The sequence below is a fragment of the Macaca nemestrina genome, chromosome 18, assembly GCF_043159975.1.
Source record: "Macaca nemestrina isolate mMacNem1 chromosome 18, mMacNem.hap1, whole genome shotgun sequence".
Classification (NCBI taxonomy): domain Eukaryota; kingdom Metazoa; phylum Chordata; class Mammalia; order Primates; family Cercopithecidae; genus Macaca; species Macaca nemestrina.
In genome coordinates this window covers 66,177,291-66,205,232 of record NC_092142.1, presented here as the reverse complement: position 1 = coordinate 66,205,232, position 27,942 = coordinate 66,177,291, and the positions used below count along the sequence as shown (strand labels likewise).

General features: G+C 55.6%; 4 protein-coding genes across 10 annotated transcripts in view; 2 read left to right on the top strand and 2 right to left on the bottom strand.

The window, feature by feature from the left end:
* Positions 1–165: 165 nt before the first annotated feature.
* On the bottom strand, positions 166–4,412 carry LOC105491442 (F-box and leucine rich repeat protein 8). 2 transcript variants are annotated; one of them, XM_011757916.2, is made up of 3 exons: positions 4,306–4,412; positions 2,395–2,597; positions 166–1,491 (listed from the first exon to the last, which is right to left on the bottom strand). In XM_011757916.2, the coding sequence occupies exons 2-3, from the start codon at positions 2,544–2,546 to the stop codon at positions 483–485; spliced, it is 1,161 nt and encodes a 386-aa protein (XP_011756218.1). In that variant the 5' UTR covers positions 2,547–2,597; positions 4,306–4,412; the 3' UTR covers positions 166–482. The 2 variants fall into 2 exon arrangements, with proteins under 2 accessions (XP_011756218.1, XP_070940851.1); XM_071084750.1 differs by lacking the exon at positions 4,306–4,412 and adding an exon at positions 3,096–3,698.
* LOC105491441 (TNFRSF1A associated via death domain) lies at positions 4,390–10,165 on the top strand. 2 transcript variants are annotated; one of them, XM_011757914.3, is made up of 5 exons: positions 4,390–4,525; positions 7,674–7,832; positions 8,689–8,966; positions 9,049–9,235; positions 9,371–10,165. In XM_011757914.3, exons 2-5 carry the CDS (start codon positions 7,682–7,684, stop codon positions 9,679–9,681), a joined length of 927 nt encoding a protein of 308 aa, XP_011756216.1. In that variant the 5' UTR covers positions 4,390–4,525; positions 7,674–7,681; the 3' UTR covers positions 9,682–10,165. The 2 variants fall into 2 exon arrangements, with proteins under 2 accessions (XP_011756216.1, XP_024651705.1); XM_024795937.2 differs by lacking the exon at positions 4,390–4,525 and having other exon boundaries at positions 7,338–7,832.
* A 2,851-nt stretch (positions 10,166–13,016) lies between these two features.
* Positions 13,017–16,672, top strand: LOC105491445 (UDP-GlcNAc:betaGal beta-1,3-N-acetylglucosaminyltransferase 9). 2 transcript variants are annotated; one of them, XM_011757924.3, is made up of 2 exons: positions 13,017–13,645; positions 14,119–15,708. In XM_011757924.3, exons 1-2 carry the CDS (start codon positions 13,407–13,409, stop codon positions 15,506–15,508), a joined length of 1,629 nt encoding a protein of 542 aa, XP_011756226.2. In that variant the 5' UTR covers positions 13,017–13,406; the 3' UTR covers positions 15,509–15,708. The 2 variants fall into 2 exon arrangements, with proteins under 2 accessions (XP_011756226.2, XP_011756227.1); XM_011757925.3 differs by having other exon boundaries at positions 13,543–13,927; positions 14,119–16,672.
* Positions 16,235–27,942, bottom strand: part of PHAF1 (phagophore assembly factor 1) — a 37,626-nt gene continuing 25,918 nt past the window's right edge. For 2 of the 4 annotated variants that reach the window (XM_011757920.3, XM_071084748.1), the window contains 8 exons: positions 24,770–24,903; positions 24,299–24,382; positions 20,705–20,787; positions 20,203–20,246; positions 19,661–19,704; positions 19,452–19,510; positions 18,426–18,498; positions 16,235–17,048 (listed from right to left, as the gene is read on the bottom strand). In XM_011757920.3, coding sequence (XP_011756222.1) covers positions 16,740–17,048; positions 18,426–18,498; positions 19,452–19,510; positions 19,661–19,704; positions 20,203–20,246; positions 20,705–20,787; positions 24,299–24,382; positions 24,770–24,903 — 830 coding nt within the window. In that variant the 3' untranslated portion in view covers positions 16,235–16,739. Of the gene's footprint in view, positions 17,736–18,425; positions 18,499–19,451; positions 19,511–19,660; positions 19,705–20,202; positions 20,247–20,704; positions 20,788–24,298; positions 24,383–24,769; positions 24,904–27,942 lie in introns of all 4 variants that reach the window. The other 2 variants (XM_011757923.3, XM_024795938.2) reach the window with 1 other exon arrangement.

Genomic DNA, 27,942 nt, shown 5'->3' with positions numbered 1-27,942 from the left:
AGTCATTCCAAGGGTGCGAGTGTCCCGCCCCTGACCTCCCGCAGCTGTGTCAGTCCAGAGGACCCTGAGGAAACCCCACCTCTGCCGGGATGGCTCCTCCGGTCCCCCGTGAGTTCCCTGCCCTTCCCTTTCAGATCCGACCCCGCCTTTAACAGGACTCTCAGAAACACTGCAGGATTTGTTTATTTCACACTCACCCCTGAGGCCCGGCCCGCGCCCGTGCCCTCCCTCTCCCCGCGCCAGGGCCGCAGAGATGCAGAGTCCGCAGAGGGGTGGAGGCAAGAGGGGGGGCAGTGTGTCCAGGACCGAGCGGGTGGGGCGTCTGCAGAGGGTGAGAGCAGCGAGTGGTCTGAGGGCGCCCAGTACTGGTCCCGATGCCATCACAGTTCCCAACTCCGTAAAGACCCGGGCGGGCAACAATCCCGAAAGAAGGCACTAGCAGTCGGGGCGCGCCTGGGCACATCCGTCCCATCTCGGAGCGCTTACGTCTGCGGGGACGGGGGAGAGAAGTCGCCCAATCGCGCCACGAGCGTGGGCCGCCAGGGATGCGGCTCGCGCGTGAGCTTGAGGGTATAGGTGCGCAGGCGCGAACAGTGCGCGCGGAAGGCTTCCAGCACCGAGTGGCTCACCACGCAGAAGCAATGCACCTCGCGCAGGGCCGCGCAGCGCGCCGCCAGCTCCTCCAGCGCGGCGTTCAGCTCGGCTGAGGCGGCTGCGCGCACCTCGAGTGCGCGCAGGGTTGCGGCGTAGTGGTGCGCTGCGAAGCGCACTGGGCCTACGGTGTCGCCTGAGAGGTTGAGGCGCAGAGCAGCCACGGGGACCGCTGGCTGCAGGACGCGCGTCACGCTCTCAAAGGGCAGCGCGGGCTCCAGCTCCAGCTCCACTGCCAGCCCAGGGTGGCGGCGGCGCAACGCTGCCCAGGCTTCGTTGGGCAGCGGGGACGCGCGTGCATCCTCGGGGCACGCGCACCGCAGAGCCAGGAGCGCGAAAGGCGCGCGGTCTGGCGCCGCCAGCGCTTCGAGGATGGCGTGCGACAAACTGGCTAGGTGCAGGCCGAGAGCGCGCAGGCGCGGGCAGGCCTCCAGTAGCTCGAGCACTGAGCCGGGACCCACGCTGCCCACTAGGGTACTGTTGTCCAGAAAAAGGCTGTGGAGCTCGGGACAGCCGCGCGCCGCCTGCAGCACTAGCGCGTCGTCCAGTGTGAAGGGCAAGCGCCGCAGGTCGAGGTGGCGTAGCTTGCGGGCCGCCCCGCACACAGCGTGCACAGCCTCCAGGACGTCGCGGCCCGCGTCGAAGAGCGGCTTCTCTCCGCGGCACTCCAGGCGCAGGCCTCGCAGCCCCAGGGCACGGCCCGCCAGAACCATCAGCAGCTCGATAGCCGCCCGGCGGCTCGCCTCCCTCGATGGCTCAAATTCCAGCTGGAGGTTGTGAACGTGGTCCAGGCAGGTGGACAGATAAAGTGGCAGCATGCCTTCCAGCTCACATTCGCAACTTGAGTTAGAGCCGTGCAGAAAAGGCCTCGGCTGAGTCCCCGCGACCAGGGAAGAACCCTCTATCCACCCCTTAGCTGGGATTCCAGCTGCCATCCCATTTCCTGCCTCCCTCCCCACGTCTCTGTCCAGACCACGACTGTTGCCCCAAAGGAGGGAACTCGCATCCTATCCTTTTAGAAGATTTCAGTGGTGTCTGCCACAGGATGAAACCTGGACATGGAGAGCCAATGATATTTTAGGAACTGGGCTTTCTCAGCTGTCTCTAAGAAGTCTTGGCGTGGTTCGAATTCCGCCCCTGCCATTCCCTAGCTGAGTGACCTGTGGGAAGTGATTAAGGCTGTCTGCCTCAGCTTCCTATCTGGGCAATGGAGGTAATGATAATACCTATTTACCACACAGGTTTTCGTAAAGATTAAATCAGTTAATATATGTAAGGCACTTAAAAACAATGGTTGGTATATATTAGGTAGTCAATACATGTCAGCAATTATTATTATTACTATTATTATTATTTTGAGATAAAGTCTCACTCTGTCGCCAAGCTGTAGTGCAGTGGCGGGATCTTGGCTCACTGCAACCTCCGCCTCCCAGGTTCAAGCGATTCTCGTGCCTCAGCCTCCGAAGTAGCTGGGATTACAGGCGCCCGCCACCACACCCGGCTAGTTTTTGTATTTTAGTAGAGAGGGGATTTCAGCATGTTGGCCAGGGTGGTCTCAAACTCCTGACCTCAGGTGATCCACCCGCCTCGGCCTCCCAAAGTGCTGGGATTACAGGCATAAGCCACCGCACCCTGCCAGCAATTATTTTTTAATATGGGGGAGTCAACCTGAATCTCTAGCCCACGACTCCACAGAGAAGGTGAGTGGGCCATGGGGAGGGGAGTGTCGAGGAGCAGGCTCACCTGATTTTTGTGTCGTGCCACACAGTGCTGCAGGTAGCAGCGGCGGCCCAGGCCCTGCAGACCCTGGCGGCGGCAGCACGGTCTCTCAGGGGCAGGTGGCGGAAGATGAGTGCCAACACCTCCTCTGGCAGTCCCTCTCCAGTCTCGGCCATGGCCCGGATCCGGCTGGGGTGGGAGGATCCGCCACTCCCAATAGCTCCGGCCTGGAGAGAAAGGGACGTCTCTGGGCTTAGGAAGGCGCAAAGTGTTGCGGGAAGACCCATCTTAGGTGTACAAATGCTTGTGGCCTGAGTAACTGAGGGCCTCTCAGACAGCGTGGGGCATCAGATAACTGCTTTGTGAACACTTGTTCACAAAGCAGATTTCACAGCCTCACCTACTAAATCAGGCTCTCCGGAAAGGGTAAGGCCCAGGAATCTGCATTTCAACAAGTCCCCGGTGACTCCACAGGTTCCACGTTGAGAACTCACCCCCCAACCTTTTTTTTTTTTTTTTTTTGAGACAGGGTCTCCCACTTTACCCAGGCTGGAGTGCAGTGGTGGCGCAATCACAACTCACTGCACCCTCTGTATCCCGGGCTCAAGCAATCCTCCCACCTCAGCCTCCCGAGCAGCTGGGACTACAGGGGCACGCCACCACGCCTGGCTAATTTTTGTAATTTTGTTTCAGATACGAGGTCTCGCTTTGTTGCCCAGACTGACCTCGAACTCCTGGGCTCGAGCGATCGGCCCGCCTCGGCCTCCCAAAGTGATGGGATTACGGGGATGAGCCACGGCGCCCGGCCTGAGAAACCCCTTCTTAACCCGGCCGGTTAGTAGAAAGTGACTACAGGGTTAATAAGGCGGGAGCATTAATGTAGACTTTTCCTTGTCAGGGACCATGAGCCAATCAGGAAGCGAGGTGTGGGCGGGGCAAAGCTGGATCCGCCCCGGGAGGGGAGGCTCTTTCCCCGCCTCCTTCCCCGCCTCCGCCTCGCGGGGGAGATGTCCCCGGTGCTTCCTAAGACAGCCCCACAAGATGAAAAAAAACTTGGGGCTCTGGGACCTGACGGTTCTGGTGCCTGAGGGGCTCAAGTTTCAAGTGCCGACCCCTGAGCAGTACTGGCTCCCGCTGGGCACTTTGGGTTTGGCTGGAACTCCGCAGACCCACCCTGGAGAGCAGCCTTTAGAGGGGGATGGGTTATTGGAAAAGTGTGCGTCCTCTTTGAAGTTGCCAATCTTGTTTGTTTGTTTTTTCTTTTTGTTTTGTTTTGTTCTGAGACGGAATCTAGCTGTGTCGCCCAGGCTGGAGTGCAGTGGCGAGATCTCGGCTCACTGCAACCTCCACCTCGCGGGTTCAAGAGATTCTCCTGCCGCGGCCTCGCGAGTAGCTGGGACTACAGGCGCGCGCCACCACGTCCGGCTAATTTTTGTATTTTTAGTAGAGATGGGGCTTCACCATATTGGCCAGGCTGGTCCTGAACTCCTGATCTCAGGTGATCCACCTGCCTCGGCCTCTCAAAGTGCTGGGATTACAGGCGTGAGCCACTGCGCCCGGCCGCCAATCTTGTTTTAAGGTTCCTGAAGGTTTGCGTACACAAGGCTTCACACTACTCGCCAGTTAATGTTCCCATATCTTCCGGGCTAACAGTTTCTCCCGGAATTTGTGCCACGTGTTTCCTGGGGCTTCAGATACGCTCGGCTGGGCTTGTACCTGGGACACATGGGCACCCCGTTTTGAGTGCCCACTGGCAGCAGCGATCTTGAAGCCGGATCTCCAGGGGCACCAGAAAATTCTGGTCTCCAGGGGGCGCTCCCTTGATCTACCGAAATCTGGCAGCTCTCGCTCTTACGAGCCCCCGGCCTCGTAAGAATCGCAAATCCCCAAAGTCCCGGTCTTCCTGCCGTCTAACCTTGGGCGCTGGTGTCTTACCTGCTCAGCGGACCAGATGGGCTTTGCCCGGGACAGGGGACTGGCAGCAGAGGGCAGCGGGCGGGAAGCAGCCACCGGGAGCCCGCGGAGCAGGACGCACGGGCGGACTAGGAGGCTCGGGCTAGGGCACCGCCCCAGCGCCTCCGCGCACACCCGGAAGCGGCGCGAGTAGAGCGGAGCCTGGCGGGCGTGGGAACCCAGGCCCAGCCGAGGCGGCCAGGTTAGTGCAGTTGGTGGGTGGGTGTGTGGGTGGGCTCCCCAGTGCGGGCGGGAGCGGAGGTGGATCTTGGCTCCGAAGCGTGAGCGCGGCGCAGATGTCACCGGCGGCTGCTCCAGCCAGCTGGTGGCGGCGGCCTAGTGGGAGGCGGGGGGCGGTACTGAATTTGGCCCCCGCAGGCTCTTCGTCCCTGCCAGCGCTTTCGAGGGGCAGTAGGGCCCCGCAGGAGAGAGGGTGGGGGAGGAGGGGTGGTTCTGAACACCTCCTTGAGCGGAGACCCCCCTGTCCACCCCAGCCGATCGCACGTGCGAAACCCCAGCTTGAGGGTGGGCTAGTGGGAGCCTGGGAAGCTCCCCTCCAGCGCTCGGGAGCTGCGTAGCTGAGTAGGGGGTGTGGCCGGCGGGTCGCGAGGAGTCGCAGGCTTTCATTTCTGGGCCACGCCCACAGGCTGTCCCTGTCCACCCAGCCAGAGGTGGGGCTGCCCCCGGGACTGTTAAGTGTTCAAGGGGCACCGTGCGTGGCTCGCCCCTGGAAATAGCGGCAGACGTTGTTAGGTCGGTACCCAAGTGCCCCACAGTCTCCGGCCACCAAACGTTCTCAGGACCCAGCCTGGAAGCCTCAGCCCCTCCCAAAAAGGGACGACTACGGGTGGGTGGGGCGCGGGGCTTCCCAAGGAGGGGCTTCTGTGAAAGAACACGTTAGAAGAGCTGCCAATCGGCGGATGCGAAACTAGGGCCCTGGCCTCTTTACCCTGTTAACTCGACCTCCAGCCTGGCTTACCTCCCCCATGGGTCTGGTACTAGTGAGTGTGAGGAAGCATCCCCAGTCTCCAGGTTCCCAGTACTCCCTGCCTCCCCACCCTCCCCTGCAGACCTGATGGGCAGACATTGGTCCCGTTTGGTCCCCACTTCCACCCCTTGGGGTGGGACCACAACCATCGGGTCAGCACTCCCAAGTCAAGGGGCTAGGAAGACGGGAAAGAGGGAACGTTTCCAGGGGAGGTTCTCACTCTCTCCTACTCCCCAGGCCACTTTCCTAGGACTCCCCCTTATCTCACCTCCGTGGCTGGCTCCCTATCATGGACCCACTTGTCACCTGCAGAGTTTCCCACTTTTTCTTGTTTTGCTTTTAAAGAAAACAAATTTATTTTGCTCTTTTAATACAAAGAAAATGTCTCTACTTCACATAAAGCAGAAAATATTGCTAAATACAAAGAAAATAAAAATCACCCACAATCCTTCCCCACCCCTACCTCCCTCCCTCCATCCTGCCCAGAGATAAACAAAATGCAAATTTCCTGTTACTATCCAGACTGTGGTTTGGTGTAAGTACACAGTATTAATGTTTTCTATGCAAAGATTAGGAGGCCAGGTGTGGTGCCTCACACCTGTGATCCCAGCACTTTGGGAGGCTGAAGTGGGCAGCTCGCTTGAGCCCAGGAGTTTGAGACCAGCCTGGGCAACATGGTGAAACTCCATCTCTACTAAAAATACAAAAACTAGCCAGGCTTGGTGGCGCATGCCTAAAGTCCTAGCTACTTGAAAGGCTGAGGTGAGAGGATTGCTTGAGCCGGGAAGGTCAAGGCTGCAGTGAGCCGTGATAGTGCCACTGCACTCCAGCCTGGGTGACAGAGCAAGACCCTGTCTCAAAAACAAGAAAATTTAGAAAACAAAGGTCGAGAGTAGTGGCTTACTCCTGTAATTCCAGCACGTTGCGAGGCCAGGACAGGATAGCTTCCTGTTCCTCATGTAAACAGATGGCAGCTGGGGCCACCCCATCTGTCCTGCCCCATAGCTAACACTCAACACTCCTCCTAGCCCACCATATATAAACCCTGATGACTGGAGAGTGCAGGAGTGTGACTGATGGGGCAGGAGGTAGGGCCTTGATCCCATGATTCTAGGAAAAGGGTAAGGTGGGGAGAAAGAGGGAGGGCAGTTTCTTACTTGCTGTCTCATGGGGTAGTAACTGGGAGACCACTGAGCTGTGGGTCAGTGCAGTGGTTCCCTGGCTGGGAATTTTGCCTCCGCTGGTCCAGGGCTAGGTTTTTGTCAGAAGATGGAGAAAGGAGATACTATGCTAGCACCAAGGGGCCCTGGCTTTTTCTGGACAGGGAAGGAATAGAACAATTTGTGTTGGAAATGACCAGAGCCGAACTCCAAGGGCTTTACAACAAAAAAGGATTATTTAGCTCACATAACTGAAAAGTCCAGGGTGCAGTGGCTTCAGGAACAGCTGGATCCAGGGGCGTAGTATGGTTGGGAGTGCACTGCTCCATCTCTTGACTATTTCTTTCTGTGTCAGCTTCATTCCCAGCCAGACTCTTCCCAAGCAGTATTAAAGGAGAGCTACCTCTTCCTTCCAGTTCAGTCCCAAGGGAAGGGAAAGGAGTGCCTCTTTCCTATTGGCTCAACCAGAGTTGCAGGGTTGATTCTCATGGGTCCAACTTAAGTCCTACACCCTGCTCTGAACTAATCACTGCAGAAATGTGAATGGAATGTGCAGATTAGCCAGGTCTGGTGCACAAGCCCGACCTGAAACTAGGGAGTGGGACACAGGCACATGGATTGAGAAGAGGGAGGAGGGAAGTCCCTAAGGTAAGTCAGGCTTTCAGGAGGGAATCTGGGTAGATGCAAACTACAGGTGTCCTTCGAAGTGAAGACAGGAGGTTTAGTCTTAGGCTGAGGTCCTCCAGAGATGCTGGGCTCAAGTCTACTCAGAAGGCAAGGCCAGGAGCATATGGGTCTTGTTGGCTTTGGGGCATGAGCACCATCCAGCATGAAGATGCCTCTGGTCCATGTTGGTAAGAGACACACACAGGCCTGAGGAGGAGGCAGAGAAGCCCCATGGCAGAATCTGCCTCTGCTCCCCCTCCACTGTGACCCTGGGCTCTTTCGCTGAGAAGGCAGTGGAGGGACAGTCCTCACTGCAAGCCTGGGGTGGGTGGGACTCAGTACAGGGCCAGGAGCTCAAGGGGCTTCCTGTGAGATGGTGAACTCCTGTCCCAAGTATGCCAACCAGTGGTGGGGACAACTGAACCATGTGGGACTTGAGGTTACTGTGGAGACGCTGAACCACGTGGGGCTGGACGGTTGTCTCCAGGGCAGAGGGAGGGGGGATGAACTGGATACCCGACTGTCTGCATCTCCAGGAGGTGAGATGGCAGCTGGGCAAAATGGGCACGAAGAGTGGGTGGGCAGCGCATACCTGTTTGTGGAATCCTCGCTGGACAAGGTGGTCCTGTCGGATGCCTACGCGCACCCCCAGCAGAAGGTGGCAGTGTACAGGGCTCTGCAGGCTGCCTTGGCAGGTGCGTGGGTGGGCGGGCATGTGGAGAGGAAGGGGTGGCCTGGGGCATTTTGTGGGTGGGCCTGGGCTTAGCCACCTTTAAGGAGAAGATTTAGGGTGGGAGGAGCAAGACAGAGGACCCCTGGCTGTGCAGGCTCTCTTCTCTGCTTGTGGCATGACCTTGACGGTAGACGTGTGTCCTCGTCTGTGTATGATTTACCTATTTGTGCACTAACATCTCTTGCTCCATCCCCGCCCCCCTCCACCAGCTGGCTCACTCCTTTCTACTAATTGTGGGTGTCTCTCTCCTCTTTTCCTCTCTTACTCCAGCACTCCTTGCTCAAGACCCCTCCCCAGTACCTACCCTTCCAGGCCCCCCTTTCCCATCTCAGGGCAGAGGCCACAGGAGGCTGAAGCGGGTTGGGGGATCTGTTCGTGGCCTCAGAGCAGCAAGAGCCGCCGCTCTTCTTCCCGAGCAGTGGGAGCCGCGCTTGGTGGAGGCCGAAGACCTGAGACCTCCCGCCCTCCTCTGCCCTGCTGGCCGCCTACCCAGACGGCTTGGTTGCCCAGGGCACACGCCCCCTTTTCTGTGCTTCGAAGTCCCTCTCTTTTGTCAACCCTCATTTGGGACGTGAGAGCTTGGACTAGGTGGCACCCACTCTGTCTTGGGGTGCTCCCTGTGACAGGTCCTGGTCTTCTTTCTGGGTTGTTGCTGTTTGCATCCCAATTTTGCTTCCCAGCTGGGTACTCTGGGGTACCTGCACCCTAAGTCAGGGGATGGGACACGGGGCTTCACCACGGGCTTCACCCCTCCTCTGGCCGTTTGGAGAACGACCGAGCTTGGGGACCGCCAGGCGCCTGACTGCCCGCCTCCGCAGAGAGCGGCGGGAGCCCGGAAGTGCTGCAGATGCTGAAGATCCACCGCAGCGACCCGCAGCTGATCGTGCAGCTGCGATTCTGCGGGCGGCAGCCCTGCGGCCGCTTCCTCCGCGCCTACCGCGAGGGGGCGCTGCGCGCCGCGCTGCAGAGGACCCTGGCGGCCGCACTCGCCCAGCGTTCCGTGGCGCTGCAACTGGAGCTGCGCGCCGGCGCTGAGCGGCTGGACGCTTTGCTGGCGGACGAGGAGCGCTGTTTGAGTTGTATCCTAGCCCAGCAGGTGCGGCCCGGCTGGGGTCAGGATGGTGTAGGGCGGGAATCCACGGCTAAGTCCCCCGTGACGGCATGCTCCCTTCCCCTAGCCCGACCGGCTCCGGGATGAAGAACTGGCCGAGCTGGAGGATGCGCTGCGAAATCTGAAGTGCGGCTCGGGGACCCAGGGTGGCGACGGGGAGGTCACATCGGCCCCCTCGCAGCCCCCGGTGCCCTCTCTGTCGGATGTGAAGCCGCCACCTGCCCAGACTTTTCTGTTCCAGGGTCAGCCTGTAGGTGAGGCGCAGGCGGAGAGGCAGGGTCACCAGGAGGTTGGAGTCTGGGGAGGGGCAGGGGTCGTTGCCGGGTGGGGATGGGTGGGACCGGCGCTGGAGGTCCCCGCCCTCACCCGGCTTCCCACTCCCTCCGCAGTGAACCGGCCGCTGAGCCTGCAGGACCAACAGACGTTCGCGCGCTCCGTGGGCCTCAAATGGCGCAAGGTGGGGCGTTCGCTGCAGCGGGGCTGCCGGGCGCTGCGGGACCCGGCGCTGGATTCGCTGGCTTACGAGTACGAGCGCGAGGGACTGTACGAGCAGGCCTTCCAGCTGCTGCGGCGCTTCGTGCAGGCCGAGGGCCGCCGCGCTACGCTGCAGCGCCTGGTGGAGGCACTTGAGGAGAACGAGCTCACCAGCCTGGCAGAGGACTTGCTGGGCCTGACCGATCCCAATGGCGGCCTGGCCTAGACCAGGGGTGCAGCCAGCTTTTGGAGAACCTGGATGGCCCTAGGTTTCCTTCTGCTGCTATTGCTGAACCCCTGTCCATCCATGGGACCCTGAAACCCCATCTGGCCTATCTGCTGGACCTGCTGGGGCAGAGTTGATTGCCTTCCCCAGGAGCCAGACCAGCACCCACTGAGCCCGCTGGGGGTGCACCATTGGGGATTCTGCCTCAGGTACTTTGATAGAGTGTGGGGCGGGGGGGAGCTGCTTTGGAGATCAACCTCACCTTCTCCCACCCAGAAGCGGAGCTTACAACCAGCCCTTACAGTTTCACTCATGAAGCACCTTGACCTTTGGTGTCCTGGACTTCATCCTGGGTGCTGCAGATACTGCAGTGAAGTAAAACACGAATCAATCCTGACTGCCCCCAGCTCACACTCAGTGTGGGACCCCGAATGTAAAGCAATTATAATAAAGTATAACATGGGTTTTGATGTGAGACATACAAGTAGTAGTGGCTTACACCTGTAATCCCAACAATTTGGGAGGCAGAGGCGGGAGAATTGCTTGAGCTCAGGAGTTTGAGACCAGCCTGGGTAGTCCCAGCCACTTAGGAGGCTGAGGTGGGAGGATCCCTGGAGTGTGGAAGGTTGAGGCTGCAGTGAGATGTGATTGAGCCACTGCACTCCAGCCTGGGTGACAGAGTGAGACCCTGTCCCCGCCCCCCCCCCAAAAAAAAGAATTTGTGGAGGATGGAGGAAGGAGCCTAACCTGGACAGGGGACAGGTGGTAGGCTTCCTGGAGATGAGTGTGAGCAGGCATGGGGTGGGGTATCAAGAGAAGGGCAATGTTCAGGGCACCGACAGCCTTAGGCAAGAGCTTGAGGAAGATGACAGAGAGGGACATTAGAAGGACAGTTAAAAGTGTCTGGATCTGTGGTTTGGTGGATTTGCTGAGACCTGGAGCTGAGGCTGATCACGTGTGTGGGGGGATCTGATAAGCCATTTTACAGGGTGTGGGTTTTTCTTTTTTTTTTTTTTTTTTTTTTTTTGAGACGGAGTCTCGCTCTGTCACCCAGGCTGGAGTGCGGTGGCCGGACCTCTGCTCACTGCAAGCTCCGCCTCCTGGGTTTACGCCATTCTCCTGCCTCAGCCTCCCGAGTAGCTGGGACTACAGGCGCTCGCCACCTCGCCCGGCTAGTTTTTTGTATTTTTTTTTAGTAGAGACGGGGTTTCACCGTGTTAGCCAGGATGGTCTCGATCTCCTGACCTCGTGATCCGCCCGTCTCGGCCTCCCAAAGTGCTGGGATTACAGGCTTGAGCCACCGCGCCCGGCCAGGGTGTGGGTTTTTCAATGAGGCCAGTGAGAAGCCTTTGAAGGGTTTCGGAAGTTAAGACTGGGAGGTTTTTTTGTTTTGTTTTTGTCTTTTTTTTGAGATGGAGCTTCGCTCTTATTGCCCAGGCTGGAGTGTAATGGCACGTTCTTGGCTCACTGCAACCTCCACCTCCCATGTTCAAGCAATTTTCCTGCCTCAGCCTCCAAAGTAGCTGGGATTACACGCGCCCACCACCATGCCCAGCTAATTTTGTATTTTTAGTAGAAATGGGATTTCTCCATGTTGGTCAGGCTGGTCTCAAACTCCTGACCTCAGGTGATCCACCCTCCTTGGTCTCCCAAAGTGCTGGGATTACAGGCGTGAGCCATCGCACCTGGCCAAGACTGGGAGGTTGATGAGGATGGGGGTGGGGGAAATGGTGGCCCCAGGCTGGGGCAGCAGCAGCAGAGATGGGGGAAGGGGATTACCACCAAGAGCTGTGTGGGTGGAAGAGCAACAAGCCTGGTGACACTGAGTGAGGAATGGCTGAGAGAGGACCCCAAGTTTCTGCCTTTGCCAGTTGGATGGTGGGTGGGACTGCCTGCTGGGATGGGGCCCCGGGGGGAAGTGAAGTGCTTGCTCTGTTTGGGACAAGTTGAGCATGATGTTCCTGCAGGGCATCCAGGGAGAGAGTATGAGGGTAGTTGGGTCTGTAGTTCTGAGTTCAGGACAAGGGTCCAATCTAAAGATTGATGAATACACAAGTGGGAGTGGGTGGGGTGGCCCCAGGGGATGTCCTGAAGGACACTAACCAGAATGGGAACAGCCAAAGAGGAAGGAGGAAAACCAGGAGATTTGGAAACCAGGGGATTACCCACCCGCTATAATGGAGTGGGTAATTAGTCAAGACTGAGGAGCGTCTGTTGGACTCAGTTAAAAGGAGCTTACCAGGCAGGGGTCTTTCTGAGTCATGGTGGAGGCAGTCCGAAGCTTTATCATGGGAGGGAATGGGAGGTGAGGCCGTGGAGAAAGCTGGAGCAGAGGACTCCTGATTACTTCGTGACCAGAAAGAGTGAGGCTCAGGGTGGAGAGTTGGCTTTTTTTTTTTTTTTTGGGACAGTCTTACTCTGTCACCAGGTTGGAGTGCAGTGGCACGATCTTGGCTCATTGCAGCCTTCGTCTCCCAGGTTCAGGTGATTTTCCTGCTTCAGCCTCCCAAGTACCTGGGATTACAAGCACGTGCCACCACACCTGGCTAATGTTTATATTTTTAGCAGAGACAGGGTTTCTCCATGTTGGCCAGGAGGCTGGTCTCAAACTCCTGGCCTTAAGTGATCCACCTGCCCTGGCCTCCCAAAGTGTTGGGATTACAGGCGTAAGCCACCATGAATGGCCTTTTTTTTTTTTTGAGACAGTCTCGCTCTTTTGCGCAGGGTGGAGTGCAGTGGTGCGTTCTTGGCTCACTGCAACCTCCACTTCCCAGGTTCAAGCAATTCTCCTGCCTCAGCCCTCTGAGTCACTGGGATTACAGGTGCCCACCACCATGCCTGGCTAATTTTTGTATTTTTAGTACAGAAGAGTAGAGAAGGGGGTTTAGTAGAGAAGGGGGTTTCACCACGTTGGCCAGGCTGGTCTCGACTTCCTGACCTCAAGTGATCCACCTACCTCAGCCTCCCAAAGTGTTGAGGTCACAGGCATAAGCCATCACACCCAGCCAGAGAATTGGCTTTTTAAGGTTGAACGTTGGTGGGAAGAAGCCATCAGGAGCCATCCTTGAACAGAGGATGGGGCTGGGTTCTTAGAGACTGGTGGAGGCTGTCTATTCCAAGCTCCACCACATGGGCTGGGACCAAGAAAGAGAGAACTGGCAGCTGAGCTGGGCAAGGACTTAGCTCTCCATTGCAGAGCACCTCTGCCCACCTGGATCCCAGAGCAATCCCTAAGCCAAGGCCTCTGCCAGGAGTCTTCCCAAGCTGTCCCCATCCCTGCCAGCCCAGTCTGACCTGCAGCAGCACAGGCTGATTATTTCTACCTGCAGTAGGCTATGCTGGAGACCAGGGGACTCAGAACTGCACCTGGCTTGGGCTCGGGTCCATTAGTCCCCGGGGAGACAGGCTGAAGTGCTTGCCTGTGAAATTAAAGCAGACTGGGTTGGCCCCCTGTTCTGTATCCCAGTGGATGGATGAGCGGGGCAAGGACAGATGAAAGAATCCTGGGCGGAATTTCAGAAGACCTGGGGGTAGAGCTTTCTGGCCCTTTGATCCTGGGCAAGTCACTTAACTCCCTGAGGAGCCCCCAGTGTCCCCCATCTGGGCATGAATGAGAGCTGCTGGCAGGGTTGTCCTAAGGATTGGGTGGGCTGCCTTGTTTGTCTCGTGCGTGTGTTTACTGGGGGTGGGAAGCATGACAGTACCAGGAGTAAGAAGGCAGCCATATGTCTCGGGCAGCGTATGCACCCTGCCTCATGAAATCAGGGTTGCTGAGGAGAGGCTTGCAGGACGGGCCCGGGATGGTGGCCAGGTTCATGCGCATTTGGAACCGGCCCGCTCAGGGTCTCCTAGCAGCCCAGGCTCCGCCCCACTCCGGAGAGGCGGGAGTGGGGAGTGGAGAGTTGGGGGAGCTAACCAGAGGAGTTGATGCTTCTTCTCAACCCCGGAAAGGCGAATTTGGCATGTGAGCACCCAGATCAGCCCTTCCCAGAGGGACTGACCGTGAGGAGGCTCCCTCTCAGGGATTAGTCCCCCATTCGGAGGCCGAAGTGCTCCTGGCGCCGGGGCGGAGCTGAGCTCCAGAGGTCCGGGCGCGCACAGCTGGAGGGTCACGTGGCACGGCACCGGTCCCCCTTCCTGCCAACGCTGCATTTGGCTCAGGCCCCGTCCATGGCGGCCCCTGGGACCCTGCGCTGAGCCCCGGAGGCCAGGGCGTCCGGGGCTGCGCCACTTCCGAGGGCCAAGCGTGAGTGTAGGGACCCCAGGGCCCACGTTGAGGGGATGGCAGGGGTGGAAAGGATTCGGCCTCAGCACCAGGGAGGCGGGCGGGGGAGGGGCCGAGACTCCAGTCTCCCTGCCCGGTCCTGGGTCGCGGTCCTGGGCCGAAGCGAGGCTGCCAGGGAGTTGGCTACATGGGTGAACTTCTCGTCCCTTCAGGCTGCCCGTCCCGGCGGTGCGATACTGCCGGAAGGAGGAGAACGACGCGAAGGGCTCAACCGCCGGTCGCTGGAGCCCCCCGGGGCGTGGCCTCCCACCCCCTCATCTGGGGAGGGCGGGGCTCCTTGCCCCCTGCCGCCGACTGCGACCCTTACAGGGGAGGGAGGGCGCAGGCCGCGCGGAGATGAGGAGGCTGCGCCTACGCAGAGACGCTTCGCTCACGCTGCTCCTCTGCGCCTCCCTGGGCCTCCTACTCTATGCGCAGCGCGACGGCGCGACCCCGACGACTAGCGCGCCGAGAGCGCGAGGGAGGGCGGCACCAAGGCCCACTCCCCCGCCCCGCGCGTTCCAGTTACCCGACGCGGGTGCAGCCCCACCGGCCTACGAAGGAGACACACCGGTGCCGCCCACGCCCACGGGACCCTTTGACTTCGCCCGCTATTTGCGCGCCAAGGACCAGCGGCGGTTTCCGCTGCTCATTAACCAACCTCACAAGTGCCGCGGCGACGGAGCACCCGGTGGCCGCCCAGACCTGCTTATTGCTGTCAAGTCAGTGGCAGAGGACTTCGAGCGGCGCCAAGCCGTGCGCCAGACGTGGGGCGCGGAGGGTCGGGTGCAGGGGGCGCTGGTGCGCCGCGTGTTCTTGCTGGGCGTGCCCAGGGGCGCAGGCTCGGGCGGGGCCGACGAAGTTGGGGAGGGCGCACGAACCCACTGGCGCGCCCTGCTGCGGGCCGAGAGCCTTGCCTATGCGGACATCCTGCTCTGGGCCTTCGACGACACCTTTTTTAACCTAACGCTCAAGGAGATCCACTTTCTAGCCTGGGCCTCAGCTTTCTGCCCCGACGTGCGCTTCGTTTTTAAGGGCGACGCCGATGTGTTCGTGAACGTGGGGAATCTCCTGGAGTTCCTGGCGTCGCGGGATCCGGCGCAAGACCTGCTTGCTGGTGACGTAATTGTGCAGGCGCGGCCCATCCGCACGCGGGCTAGCAAGTACTACATTCCTGAGGCCGTGTACGGCCTGCCCGCCTATCCGGCCTACGCGGGCGGCGGTGGCTTTGTGCTTTCCGGGGCCACGCTGCACCGCCTGGCTGGCGCCTGTGCGCAGGTCGAGCTCTTCCCCATCGACGACGTCTTTCTGGGCATGTGTCTGCAGCGCCTGCGGCTCACGCCCGAGCCTCACCCTGCTTTCCGCACCTTTGGCATCCCCCAGCCTTCAGCCGCGCCGCATCTGAGCACCTTCGACCCCTGCTTTTACCGCGAGCTGGTTGTAGTGCATGGGCTCTCGGCCGCTGACATCTGGCTTATGTGGCGCCTGCTGCACGGGCCACATGGGCCAGCCTGTGCGCATCCACAGCCTGTCGCTGCAGGCCCCTTCCAGTGGGACTCCTAGCTCCCAATTACAGCCCCAAGGTCCTAACTCAGACCCAAGATGGAGCCGGTTTCCCAGGCAGATTATTGCCGTGTATGTGGTTCTTCCCCGATCACCAGGTGCCTGTCTCCACAGGATCCCAGGGGATGGGGGTTAAGCTTGGCTCCTGGTGGTCCACCCTGCTGGAACCAGTTGAAACCCGTGTAATGGTGACCCTTTGAGCGAGCCACGGCTGGGTGGTAGATGACCATCTCTTGTCCAACAGGTCCCAGAGCAATGGACATGTCTGGTCCTCCTAGTAGCACAGAGGTGTGTTCAGGTGGGGTGGCAGGGACTCATGGAATTCTACCACACTGCTGGATTTGGAACCTCTAGGCTGACGGGGACGCATGCAGAGGGTCTCAAGGCCAGGCCCCACAGAGAGGTGGAGGGGCTCCGGCCGCCACAGCCTTCATGAACCTGGCAGGCACTCTGCCACAGCTCATCTGAAAACAGACATTGTGCTTCTCACAACCTCTCCTGGGCCCAGGTGTGGCCGAGCACCAGGGATGGAGCCACACATAAGGGACAAATGAGTGCACGGTCCTACCTAGTCTTCCCCCACCTCCTGAACCCACACAACAATGCCAGTCTCCCACTGGAGGCTGTATCCCCTCAGAGGAGCCAAGGAATGTCTTCCCCTGAGACGCCACCACTATTAATTTCCCATATTCTTCACCCCCTTGCTCAAAAAACCAATACCCACACTTAGTACAAACATCCCAGCAACAGCACATGGCAGGCCATTGCTGAGGACACAGGTGCTTTATTGGAGAGGGGATGTGGGCACGGGATAAGGAAGGTTCCCACATTCCAGGAGGATGGGAACAGTCCTGGCTGCCCCTGACAGTGGGGGATATGCAAGGGGCTCTGGCCAGGCCACAGTCCAAATGGGAAGACACCAGTCAGTCACAAAGTCATGGGAGCGCCACACAAACCTGGCTATAAGGCCCAGGAACCATATAGGAGCCTGAGGCAGGTCCCCTGCACATTCATCATTAAACTACACAGGATGAGGCTGTACATGAGTTAATTACAAAAGAGTCATATTTACAAAAATCTGTACACACATTTGAAAAACTCACAAAATTGTCATCTATGTATCACAAGTTGCTAGACCAAAATATTAAAAATGGGATAAAATTATACATTTCTCTTCTCAATTCTTTTCAAAAGGATTAATATTTTTAAAGCACATAGATGCTACTTTCCATTAGCAAGACCCATGAAAGGACTGAGCAGCCCAGCCTTCCTTGAGCCCCCAGAGGCTTTGAGCCATGAAATGGCTCAGCCAGGGGCCAGTGCCCAGGGTTGGGGCAGGGAGCCAGCCCACAGTGCAGAACAGAATGCTGAAACACAACAGAAGTAGGAAGATGTCTTTGGCTAAAACTTTGGCATTAAATAAAAGAGGCAAACAGCATGGAAACATGCAGCCCTGCCAGCCAGGTTGGGGCAGAGCAGGGGCACAGGCAATCTTGAAAGCTGACTCCAACAGGGGTGAGAACCAGGCCTGGGCACGTACCTGGATGGTAGAAAGCTGTGTTTCAACCAGTTTGGTGTGCCCAGGCAGGGAGCACGTGCAAGAAAGGAACAGGGAAGGGCAGGTGGGTCACCCTGGCCACAGCCAGCTCATCAAGTAACTAAAGTGGATGTAGTGCAAATGTTGCAACCAAGTACTATGGACACGCTACCTGCTTGCCTTAAGGGTCATATGGCAATGTGGGGCCAAAGGCAGGACTTTGTCCTTATCCTGGGTGCCTACGTCCTCAGTCACAGAAAGAGCCCCAAGTCTTCCCAACGTGCATGGGACAAGGGTTGACGTGTCCTGCCTCCTTGCTTGTTTGTTGAGAGCTCCTGGGTCCAGGAATCAAGGCTCAAACTTTGTGCTTCTCTTTGCAGTCTGTGTCCCCTGCTGGCACCAGCAGGCCAAGGATGGACAGAGGAATATCTGGGCCACTCAGCCTATGGCAGAGCATGCAGCCTGAGCCCAACCTCAGAACATCACAACAGCCCTTCAACACTGGCCAGGTGTCCAAGAAAACCCACAGGGTGGTACAGAGGCCCACTGAGCAGGATGTGATGCACAGTTCCACGGGACAGAGGGGCATAGGTGGGGATGTCCCTAGGAGAGCTCCGCTGTTCTCAGGTGGCTACCAGGCCTAGGGGGGCCATACAGGGTCACTGAGGCAATGTGGTTGTTCTGCATGACCTGGTGTGAGAAGAGGACAGTGGGTCAAGGGGGAGGGGTAGAGGGATGTAGGCAGATCCTGTGCATGAGGGCTGGAGGTTGTGTGACACACCTGTACCTAAGGGCTAGGCTTCCCAACTCCTCAACCTCCCCTGGTTGCTAAGGGCCCCTCTCTACTTGAGATCTGCCTGTTTCTCAATGGTTATACGCAGCCTTTACCAGGGCCATGTGTCCAGTCCTTCTGGAACTGTTGGTGTCTGCTGGAGATACCGCATCCACAGGGAAAACAAGGGCAGCTCACTGTTCTCCCAAGTCAGTGGGGCCTCCAGAGCCACTCACTCCCCTACAATGCATTCGTTCACATGCCACTGGAGGGCCCCCAACACCCTCAGGTGGGCCCCACTTTCCCTGTGGTTCCCTTCCCTGCTATACTCATGTTTTCAGATAGAAACTTGGGATTCATTACCTCCCATCTTATTGGATACAGACCACTGCTTTGGCCTCTGTGACCCCAGATTTCTCAACATCATTTTTGAACCTTCACTGGTAAATGTGGGGAGGTCAGACATGCAGCAGACAGGGTTGCTGGAGAAGGATGAATCTGCCCACTATGGCAGTTAGGCCCTCCCCAGTTTCACTCCATCATTCACCTGGCTCTGCCATGACCAGCAACCCCCTAGGCAGTTTATTTCTAGGGCTTCCACAGCTTACCTCAAAGATCATTCGCTGAAGACCAAAACAGAATGTGGAACCAAATGGGTTGGTGTTGTTTGGGGAGGAAGACCTGAGGCCAGAGAATTCAGAATTAGAGGGGCAGACAGAGGCCACAGCCTTGAAACAAGGGATCCAGTGTTTTCTGGGGTGTGGGATACTGGCCAGTAGTCTCATGGCTGTGAGTGTATGTCTGTTTCCCACACAGGCCTGCAAGGTCCTAGGGGTAGGGATGGCCTCACTCAACTCAGAATTGTACATACAGAACCCAACAGGGCACAAAAAGTTACTGTGGAACTAGACTAGGGTGGGGAGGAGTCAAGAGGGCTCTCTTGAGTCAGAGAATCTCAGGCAGCATGGCAACCAGGAATGGGGCTGTGGACGTCAGCAGGCAGCAGCTTTGATGGGAAAAAGACAGCCCAGGCCAGCCAGCCAAGCCCTCCTTCCTTATGAATTCATAACTAAAGGTGAGAAGGCCCCCTACCTGGAAGTAGGGTTGAGAGACGGGAGCTACCCATGGGGACAGCCTCTCTAGCACAGGTGAACACAGAGAACAGTTGACTCACTCTTAATGTGGAATGGGGCAGGAATTATGCTTGTGGCAACACCAGAAACTTCTGTAATTTTTTTTTTTTTTTTTGAGACGGAGTCTTGCTCTTTCGCCCAGGCTGGACTGCAGTGGTGCTATTTCGGCTCACTGCAAGCTCCGCCTCCTGGGTTCACGCCATTCTCCTGCCTCAGCTTCCTGAGTAGCTGGGACCACAGGCGCCCGCCACCATGCCCGGCTAATTTTTTGTATTTTCAGTAGAGACGGGGTTTCACCGTGTTAGCCAGGATGGTCTCGATCTCCTGACCTCGTGATCCGCCCGCCTCGGCCTCCCAAAGTGCTGGGATTAGAGGCGTGAGCCAACGCGCCTGGGCAACTTCTGTAATTTTTAAGCAACATCCACTGTGCCAGGCTTCCCTGGACTTTCTGGGCTCTGAGGAGTCAGGTGGGATGGCCAGGGACATCAAACTCCCGCTCACCTGTGCAGAACAACAGGCTTCTCCACAGGGTGGCCCAGGAGCTCCTGGATGTTGTCCCACTGCAAGAGGGACAGAGGGGAGCAGGGGTTAGTAGGGACATGAACGTGCCTGTGACCAATGGCTGGCCTAGAGGACACAGCCCCATGCTGCCTGCAGGTTCATGTCCACCTCATTCTCAGGCTGTGCCAGGTAGGAAGATAGGTGCTCACCTTGCTGTAGGTCGTGCATGTTTCTGTCTGACCGTCTGCGTTTTCTGAAAGGAGAAGACAGCAGGGCAGATTGGTAGCTGGCCCAGCCTACCTGTGGCCCCAGCCCTAGGCAGGATCCAGACCTGGTGTCCCTTTGCACTAGGGTTGGAGTACATGGGGAGGACTAACAGGCTGTTTTGGAGTTCCAGGGTGGAAGAGGATGGAGGGGTGAAGGGAGGTCAGTCAGGTGTGAGCTACACCAACTGGCAGTGGGTGGCAGGCAACAAGGATAGGCTGGGGGCCCCTGGATGATCATCTGTAGATAAGAAACTCCCCCCTCCACAGGCCAGCAATCCCACAGTCAAAGGAAAAGGCCTCAAGGGCCTCTAGGAGACTCAGACCAAGAACACTGCAGCCCCCAGAACAATGAGTGCACCCCAGAGGAACTGAGGCCATGGGCAGAGGCTCTACACGCCCAACTACTGCTTCGATCTTTCTCCCTTCTCATAGTGGAAAACAGACTCTAAAACCCCTCCCTTACCCTGAGAGCTTTCATTACTCACCTTTCTTTATGGCTAGTGGGATCTTGAACTCACAGCGATGATAACTAGAGAGAAGGCAGATGGGTAAAGGCTAGGCCTCCTAGAAGGCCTGGCCACTCCCATATTCCAACCCCATACCCCAGGAGAAACAGAACCAAACACACCTGCCCAAAGACCTGGCTCTGAGCCCCTGACAGTGTTCACTGAGAGAGGCCAGATTTAGGCATGGAAGTCAAACAGAAAATATCTTGGCCCTGGGGTCTGGAGAGTCTATGACCTTGGATAAGACATCAAGCTTTCTGAACCGATTTCCCTATTTATAAAATGGGTTCAAATAGAGAGATATAAGGCACTGGACCCTGTGCCAGGAACACAGCAAGCACTCAGGAAATTCACTTCCCATGAAACAGCAAGAATTCAGATGTAGATAAATTAGTGAACACCCAAAGCCACAAGCTCTTTCCTGGGGTTTTCAGTCCAAAACTCACTTTACAGAGGGGAAGGTACAGACAGGTGTACTCACATGTTGAAATTATAATGCCCAGGGTAATTGGTGTGTAGAACAAACTTCTTCACTTTGTGTGTATTCGCATCAAAGAGGATGTCCTGGAATAGAAAACAAGGGTACTCAAGGAGGGAATGTTACCGAGGCAGGGCAGAGGCCTTTCCAAGGGCATGCCCAACTTGGGACATCCACTCCACTCCACAGTGAGAATGCCTGCAGGCATCACCTTTCTTCCAGACAACAGTCCAGGGGACAGGCCAACCAGCTTTTAGACATTTTCTTTTCTTTTTTTTTTTTAGACAGAGTCTCACTGTATCACCGAGGCTGGAGTGCAGTGGCACCGTGTCAACTCACTGCAACCTCCGTCTCCTGGGTTCAAGCAATTCTCCTGCCTCAGCCTCCCGAGGAGCTGGGATTACAGGTGCTCACCACCACGCCTAGCTAGTTTTTTTTTTTTAATTTTTTATTTTTAGTAGAGACGGGGTTTCACCAGGTTGACCAGGCTAATGAAGACGGGACCCAACCATCTACAGACCTGACAGGCACAGGGGCTGCAGCTACCAGTTCTTAGGAACAAAAACGTAAGGGAGATCCTTCCTGCCAATGGCACCTGATAAAAAAGAATCTAACTGAGAGCAGATTTTGGCTCTAAGGCTACCAAGAAGATTGAGAGTCACCTCTTTTTTTTTTTTTTTTTTTTGAGACGGAGTCTCACCTCTGTCGCCCAGGCTGGAGTGCAGTGGCACGATGTTGGCTCACTGAAACCTCTGCCTCCTGGGTTCAAGCGATTCTCCTGCCTCAGCCTCCCCAGTAGCTGAGAATACAGGCGCACACTACCATGTCCGGCTAGTTTTTGTAATTTTAGTGGAGATGGGGGTTTCACCATATTGGTCAGGCTGGTCTCGAACTCCTGACCTCAGGTGATCCACCCACCTTGGCCTCACAAAGTGCTGGGATTACAGGCGTGAGCCACCATGCTGGCCAAGTCACCTGGTTCTTGGCTCAAGGCCACCTGACTATTCTGAATTCCACGATCCATCAGATCCTTCTAGCTTCCATTACACACTCTGTGGGAGTCAGCAACTCCAGGAACTGAAGTTAGAGCCTGACCTCTTTCCAGGACTTGGACCTGGATTTGATGCCACCCAGTGAATACTTCCCTCCTATCCCCTACCCTTCCCAGCTTCATATCTATCTAACTGCTTGGGCCTGTGACCTCAGGGTCACCTCTGACTCTACCCCCATACCCACAGCCAACTAAGTCCTACTGTGGCCAGTCCCTTCTCTCCATCTTCCCTGTCACCTATTGATGGCGGCAATGGCCCATCTGGAGCGGCCGCTGTGAGGATGCTGACTGCAGCAGGAGAAGTGTGGCCAGGACCTGTTTTCCCATAGAACTGTGCAGAGTCTGTGGGAACTGGGAACAGGTGAGAGCCCTGCCCTCTACTGAGTTGGCAGGGCAGGAGCCCATGCTCCTCAGTGTAACTGCAGCCTCCCAGCTGCAGCTCCAGACCCTGGCATCCCTGCACTCTCAGGGCCCCAGAAGGCCCCTTGCCCTGGCAGGCTTGACAGTGTCTGCTTCTACTCCCTAGCCTCTCCCCACTCCCGGTGCCTGCTCTGGGGAGGAGCAAAGTTGTGGCTCAGCCCAGGTACTGTCGCAACCTGGCTGGGAGTACACACGCTCAGGGGGACACTGACACACACTAGCCCCCTGCTGCCTCGGCATGCACAGCATGGGCACCATGGATGGCATGTTGATGGCGGTAGGAAGCAGAAGGGCTCCTGGGCAGAAAGGGCTGGGTCCCAGGTGAAACCCCACCTTCAAGCCAGGGATGGCCTAAGGCCTGGGGGCCGGGCTGCCAGCTCTGGGTAGAATCTGTGGGTGGAGTGAGAATTTATGGTGCTTTTTGTGGGCCTGCTCATGGACCAATCAGCATGCACTTCCTCCCTTCTGAGCCCATAAAAACCCCAGATTCAGCCAGACTTGGACAGACGTCAAGACTACCAGCTGTGGGAAGGAGCTACCCACTTCAGGTCTCCTTGACTCCTCAGGACAACCTGCCTACAGAAAGAAGCTACCCACTATGGGTATTCTCTCTGCTGAGAGCTGGACACTCATAAGGATGACCTGCCTGTGGAAAGGAGCTGCCCACTATGGGTCTCCTCTGAACTGTTCTGTTGCTCAATAAAGCTCCTCTCCTTTTTGCTTACCCTCCAGCTGTTTGCATACCTCAATCTTCCTGGACGCAGGACAAGAACTTGGGACCCACTGAATGGTGGGACTGAAAGAAGTGTAACATAAATAGGGCTGAAATGCCCTGCCCCGCTTTCCCCATTGCGAGCAACAAGAAGAGCTGCAGCCCTTCAGGAAGCCCAGACCTAGGAGCTCCCCGAGCCAGAGCTGTGACACCCTGTTTGGGGCTCTGTGGTTCCTGGTGTCTCCAAGCTTCCGGGCGTCACTGCGTTCTCCTTGTCCAGACACAGGTGCCAGCAATGGAAGCTGCTTGCAGTACATGTGATCTAGCCTTACCCTTACATGGAGCCGGTGCCTATGCTGGCGCCTGGAGCCACTCGCCCCACCACAGCAGTCAGTGTGCCTGGCTGGGCGCAGTGGCCGGACGCCACATTCACTCGCTCACACCCCTTGCCATTCCATGCCTGGTTTGCCCTTGGCAGGCATGGGATCCAGGGCGGTAGCGTGAGCCAAGCGCAACCTGCCAGGCTGAGTGAGCAGAATGAGCCCAGTGGGACCAAGCAAAAATTGGGGCAAAGGCGCCACCGGCCACAGAAGTTTCCAGCTGGAAAAGCAACACCCTAAAGTTCTCGAGATACTATCATCACTGGCCCTTGAACCAGAGGTCCAGCTGCAACAGCACTGTTCCCTCCTGCCGCCATCCTACTCTCAGGAGTTCATGACCTGACAGCAGCTACACTACTACTCTTGGCTCCTGTGTTTGGTCTTTCCCACTTGGACAGACTCAGTCTCTCCTCACTCCCTCTCTGGAATCTACTCTTTGCTGCCTCAGGACCTCAGACCCTAGAAAACTCAAAGGTTACAAGACCCTGCCCTCTGAGATGTTTCCTGCTGAAACACTGTTTACACAATCATTTCTCATGTCTGCATCTTACCCACCAGCTGGACTGTCTGCACTGGCCAGCTACCAGCTACATCGAGCTCCCTGGGTCCAGAGCACAGGGATACAGCAATGCCTCTGGGGTGTCCTCTAAAAATATACAAGCACACCTCACACGTCTCCAAGCCTTTTCAGTCTCCATTTTGTGACTCAAGAAGAGGGTCCTATGCTTTACAAAAGGGCAGTTCCCCAAACAGCTTAATCTGAATGATTTCCAAGGCCTCCATCTGTGGAACGTATTTCTCTCAGAAAAGAAGTCAATATGTACCAGGGAACCTAGCGCTCCTGAGCAATCCTGGTTGCGGGAAAGGTCTACTTTGGAGTACCAGAGCCTATGCAAAACAACCCTGGGCAAAGCCAGCTGGCACTAGGTTCTCCAATGCCCATGGTTCCAGCTGCATGTGGACACACAAATCTGCAAAAGTGCACTGTCCACCCCAATAGAAATGAAGGGCTTCTCTGAGGAATCACAACTTACCACTCCAAGAGTGAAGTAGTTAAAAAAGTAGTCATTGCACTTCGATGGAACTTGTTTATGAGGGGAAGGAGAATGAATTTTCATCTGTAGGGAAAAAATAACCATAAATTAAAATCCATCCCTCTAATATAGTTCTGGATTAACATAAAGTCTACAAATTGTGTTCCATGAGTAACATTAAGCTGCGGTACAAGCAAGAGTGTGGGGAGTCTCAGCTCCTGGTGCTGACCAGTCTAGGAGGAGAGGGGGCCAGCTGTCATTGATTATGGACTGCCTTGGTCTCCAAGGAAAGGTAGGCACTATGGAGAGGGACAGAGTCAGGGTAATTAGACTACAGGGGTTAGAAAACAGTTTTCAATTTACTTTACCATTAGCTTTAATTAGAACAACTTCTATGGGAAAATAGCAAACAGTTTACTTTGGTGTTGATTTAAAAAAAGAGGGAGAGAGACTGCAACGTAATTCCCCTACCTTGTCTTCTGATTTATAGAAGACTTTGTGTGGAGAGCCAAGCATGCTAAGAACATCTTGGCAGGAATCACCAAAATACACTGAACGTTCAAATACCCGCATCTTGGCATCTGCTAATAGGCCAGGTCCACAACCTGCAAAAAACAAGAGAGAGGTTGTCAGGTTATGGTTAGGACCAGAGACCCTCTCTGGGGGCCCAAGAGAAGCTACTGGCTTCATGCTACATTATTAGGTCTGGCAAGGGGCAAGACTGCATGTAAGCAGAAACATCAGGTCACCAGGGCTTAAGACTGTACAAGAGATCACTATCTATTCAAAATAATGCCAGGGACTTATTCAATCCCCCACATGTGACATGAAGCTCTGAAGACTTCATTCACTTATTCATTCACTAACTATTTTATTGCCTACCATGTGCTAGGACATTGTGCTAGATGTTGAAGAAACAAAAGTGAACAAAAGCAGTGCAGTTTCTGACCAGACATGGTGGTTCACTCCTGTAATCCCAGCACTTTGGGAGGCCAAGGTGGATGGATTGTTTGAGCTCAGAGTTCGACACCAGCCTGGGCAACATGGTGATACCCTGTCTCTACAAAAACATACAATAATTAGCTGGGCATGGTGTTGGGTGTCTGTAGTCCCAGCTACTTGGGAGGCTGAGGTGGGAGGATCACTTGAGCCCGGGATGCAGAGGTTGCAGTGAGCCAAGATCACACCACTGCACTCTAGCCTGGGTGACAGAGACAGTCTCAAAAAAAAAAAAAAAAAAAAGGCAGTGCTGGCCGGGCGCGGTGGCTCACGCCTGTAATCCCAGCACTTTGGGAGGCCGAGACGGGCGGATCACAAGGTCAGGAGATCAAGACCACGGTGAAACCCCGTCTCTACTAAAAATACAAAAAATTAGCCGGGCGCGGTGGCGGGCGCCTGTAGTCCCAGCTACTCAGGAGGCTGAGGCAGGAGAATGGCGTAAACCCAGGAGGCGGAGCTTGCAGTGAGCCGAGATCGCACCACTGCACTCCAGCCTGGGCGACAGAGCGAGACTCCGTCTCAAAAAAACAAAAAACAAAAAACAAAAAACAAACAAACAAACAAAAAAGGCAGTGCTGTTTCTTCCCCATAAGCTCCATCACTGGAGCTTATGTGTGCTGGAGAAGACCTTAATCAGATCATCACACAACTATGGTAAGATGCAAAGATTTATGTTAAGAGGTACTTCTTGGCTGGGTGCGGTGGCTTCTGCCTATAATCCCAGCACTTTGGGAGGTCAAGCGGGGTGGATTACTTGAGCTCAGGCATTCAAGACCAGCCTGGGCAACATGGTGAAACCCCGGCTCTACAAAATATAATACAAAAATTAGCTAGGCGTGGTGGCACATTCCTGCAGTCCTAGCTACTTGGGAGGCTAAGGTGGGAGGATCACTTGAGCACCGGAGGCAGAGACTGCAGTGAGCTAAGATCACACCACTGCATTCCAGCCTGGGTGACAGAGTGAGACACTGTCTTTAAAAAAAAAAAACAAAAGAGGCCGGGCGCGGTGGCTCAAGCCTGTAATCCCAGCACTTTGGGAGGCCGAGACGGGCGGATCACAAGGTCAGGAGATCGAGACCATCCTGGCTAACACGGTGAAACCCCGTCTCTACTAAAAAATACAAAAAACTAGCCGGGCGAGGTGGTGGGTGCCTGTAGTCCCAACTACTCGGGAGGCTGAGGCAGGAGAATGGCGTGAACCCGGGAGGCGGAGCTTGCAGTGAGCTGAGATCCAGCCACTGCGCTCCAGCCTGGGAGACAGAGCGAGACTCCGTCTCAAAAAAAAAAAAAAAAAAAAAAAAAAAAACAAAAGAAAAGAAAAGAAAAAGAAAAAAGATACAAAAGTACTCTCAATGGTAACCCCTAATAGAGACACTGAACCTCTAAGACTGCTCTATCAACAAGTAGAGTGAAGCATGCATTACTTGACTCCCTAATTCTACAAAAACACCTGACAGAGCCCTCCAACCCAGACAAGAGCCATTATCACTCAAAAGGGACAAACGAGCTAAGTAGAGGAATAAAAGACCTTCTGATTTGCCAAAAGTTTATTCGTTGGGAAGAATCTTTAAGCTCTGACTTTTTCTAATACAACATTTCAGAAATGATTACAGTTAATGACACACACACAAACATACAGATGTAGAAGTGGTTGTAGCACAGTAATAGACACACCAACAGTAAACATTTCCCCATTTTGTGGAGGGGGAGACAAGGCGTTTTGCTCCCAGCCCCCAGCAAAAAAAAAAAGGAAGCAAAGAATCTGAGAAGGATTGTAATTCCTGGTGCCATGATAATCACTGACACCATCTTACTCAGCACAAGGCTTTACAGTTGTCAAAGTTCTCTCATGTGTAACAATCCATTTGCTATATACAGAAGGTTTAGAGAACCCAAATCTGAAATAACTAGGTACTGAGTTCAACTAACCCAAGAATCTCTATTCTCAGCAAGTATACACTGAGGGGCAAATAAAGGCTTAGGCAAGCCTGGGTGACCTATAGAACCCACCAAAAGTCCTGTCAAGCTGGACTGTGGGCCCAAAGTATCCAGTGGCCTAACACATTTCTTCAGGTGCCAGATACGTGTGGATGACAGATGGGGGCTGCAGGGAAGGAACCCTTTACAGGTGAGTCTTCTCTTTTGTCTCCCTCTGCTTGAAGTATATCTAGGTAGAATTACCCCCAGTTTCAGGCTACTTTTTAGATTGTGATTCCCCAGAGTGTATCTTTCTACAAATTATTGTGGAGACCCAGATGGCTGAACTGACTCCCTGCATTAAAACCATCACTGCAGCCATATTCCATAAGGAAGGATATGAGAAATGAGTGGGTCAAGAAACTTGTGCTTGCCACAGGAAACTCTCAGTGAAGACGATAACCCTCTGAGGCCCTGACTTAACAAATCGTTTGCCCTGCTGACAGTGTAAGCAGTGAGCAGTGTGACTGCTGGGAACGTGCTGTACAAGGTGGCAGATATAATCGGCTGGGAGTCCACCCTTAACAGGCTCCTCCTGCTGTCATCTGGGATGATTAATGACCCTGGTCCTTGACCACCCTGCTGTTTCAAGCAGTGATCCTCTTGGGCAAAAACATACTAAATCACTTGACCTTGCTGTCACATCTCAATTCTCTCAAAAACCATGG

Bases quoted from the DNA above. Each gene is read 5' to 3' on its own strand.
- LOC105491442 (XM_011757916.2), bottom strand. From the start codon at position 2,546: ATGGCCGAGACTGGAGAGGGACTGCCAGAGGAGGTGTTGGCACTCATC. The intron at 1,492-2,394 runs GTGAGCCTGCTC...CTCTAACTCAAG, and splicing joins TGGCACGACACAAAAATCAG to TTGCGAATGTGAGCTGGAAG.
- LOC105491441 (XM_024795937.2), top strand. From the start codon at position 7,511: ATGGTGAACTCCTGTCCCAAGTATGCCAACCAGTGGTGGGGACAACTG. The intron at 7,833-8,688 runs GTGCGTGGGTGG...CCGCCTCCGCAG, and splicing joins TCTGCAGGCTGCCTTGGCAG to AGAGCGGCGGGAGCCCGGAA. The intron at 9,236-9,370 runs GTGAGGCGCAGG...CTCCCTCCGCAG, and splicing joins GTTCCAGGGTCAGCCTGTAG to TGAACCGGCCGCTGAGCCTG.
- LOC105491445 (XM_011757924.3), top strand. From the start codon at position 13,407: ATGTCTCGGGCAGCGTATGCACCCTGCCTCATGAAATCAGGGTTGCTG. The intron at 13,646-14,118 runs GTGAGCACCCAG...TCGTCCCTTCAG, and splicing joins CGGAAAGGCGAATTTGGCAT to GCTGCCCGTCCCGGCGGTGC.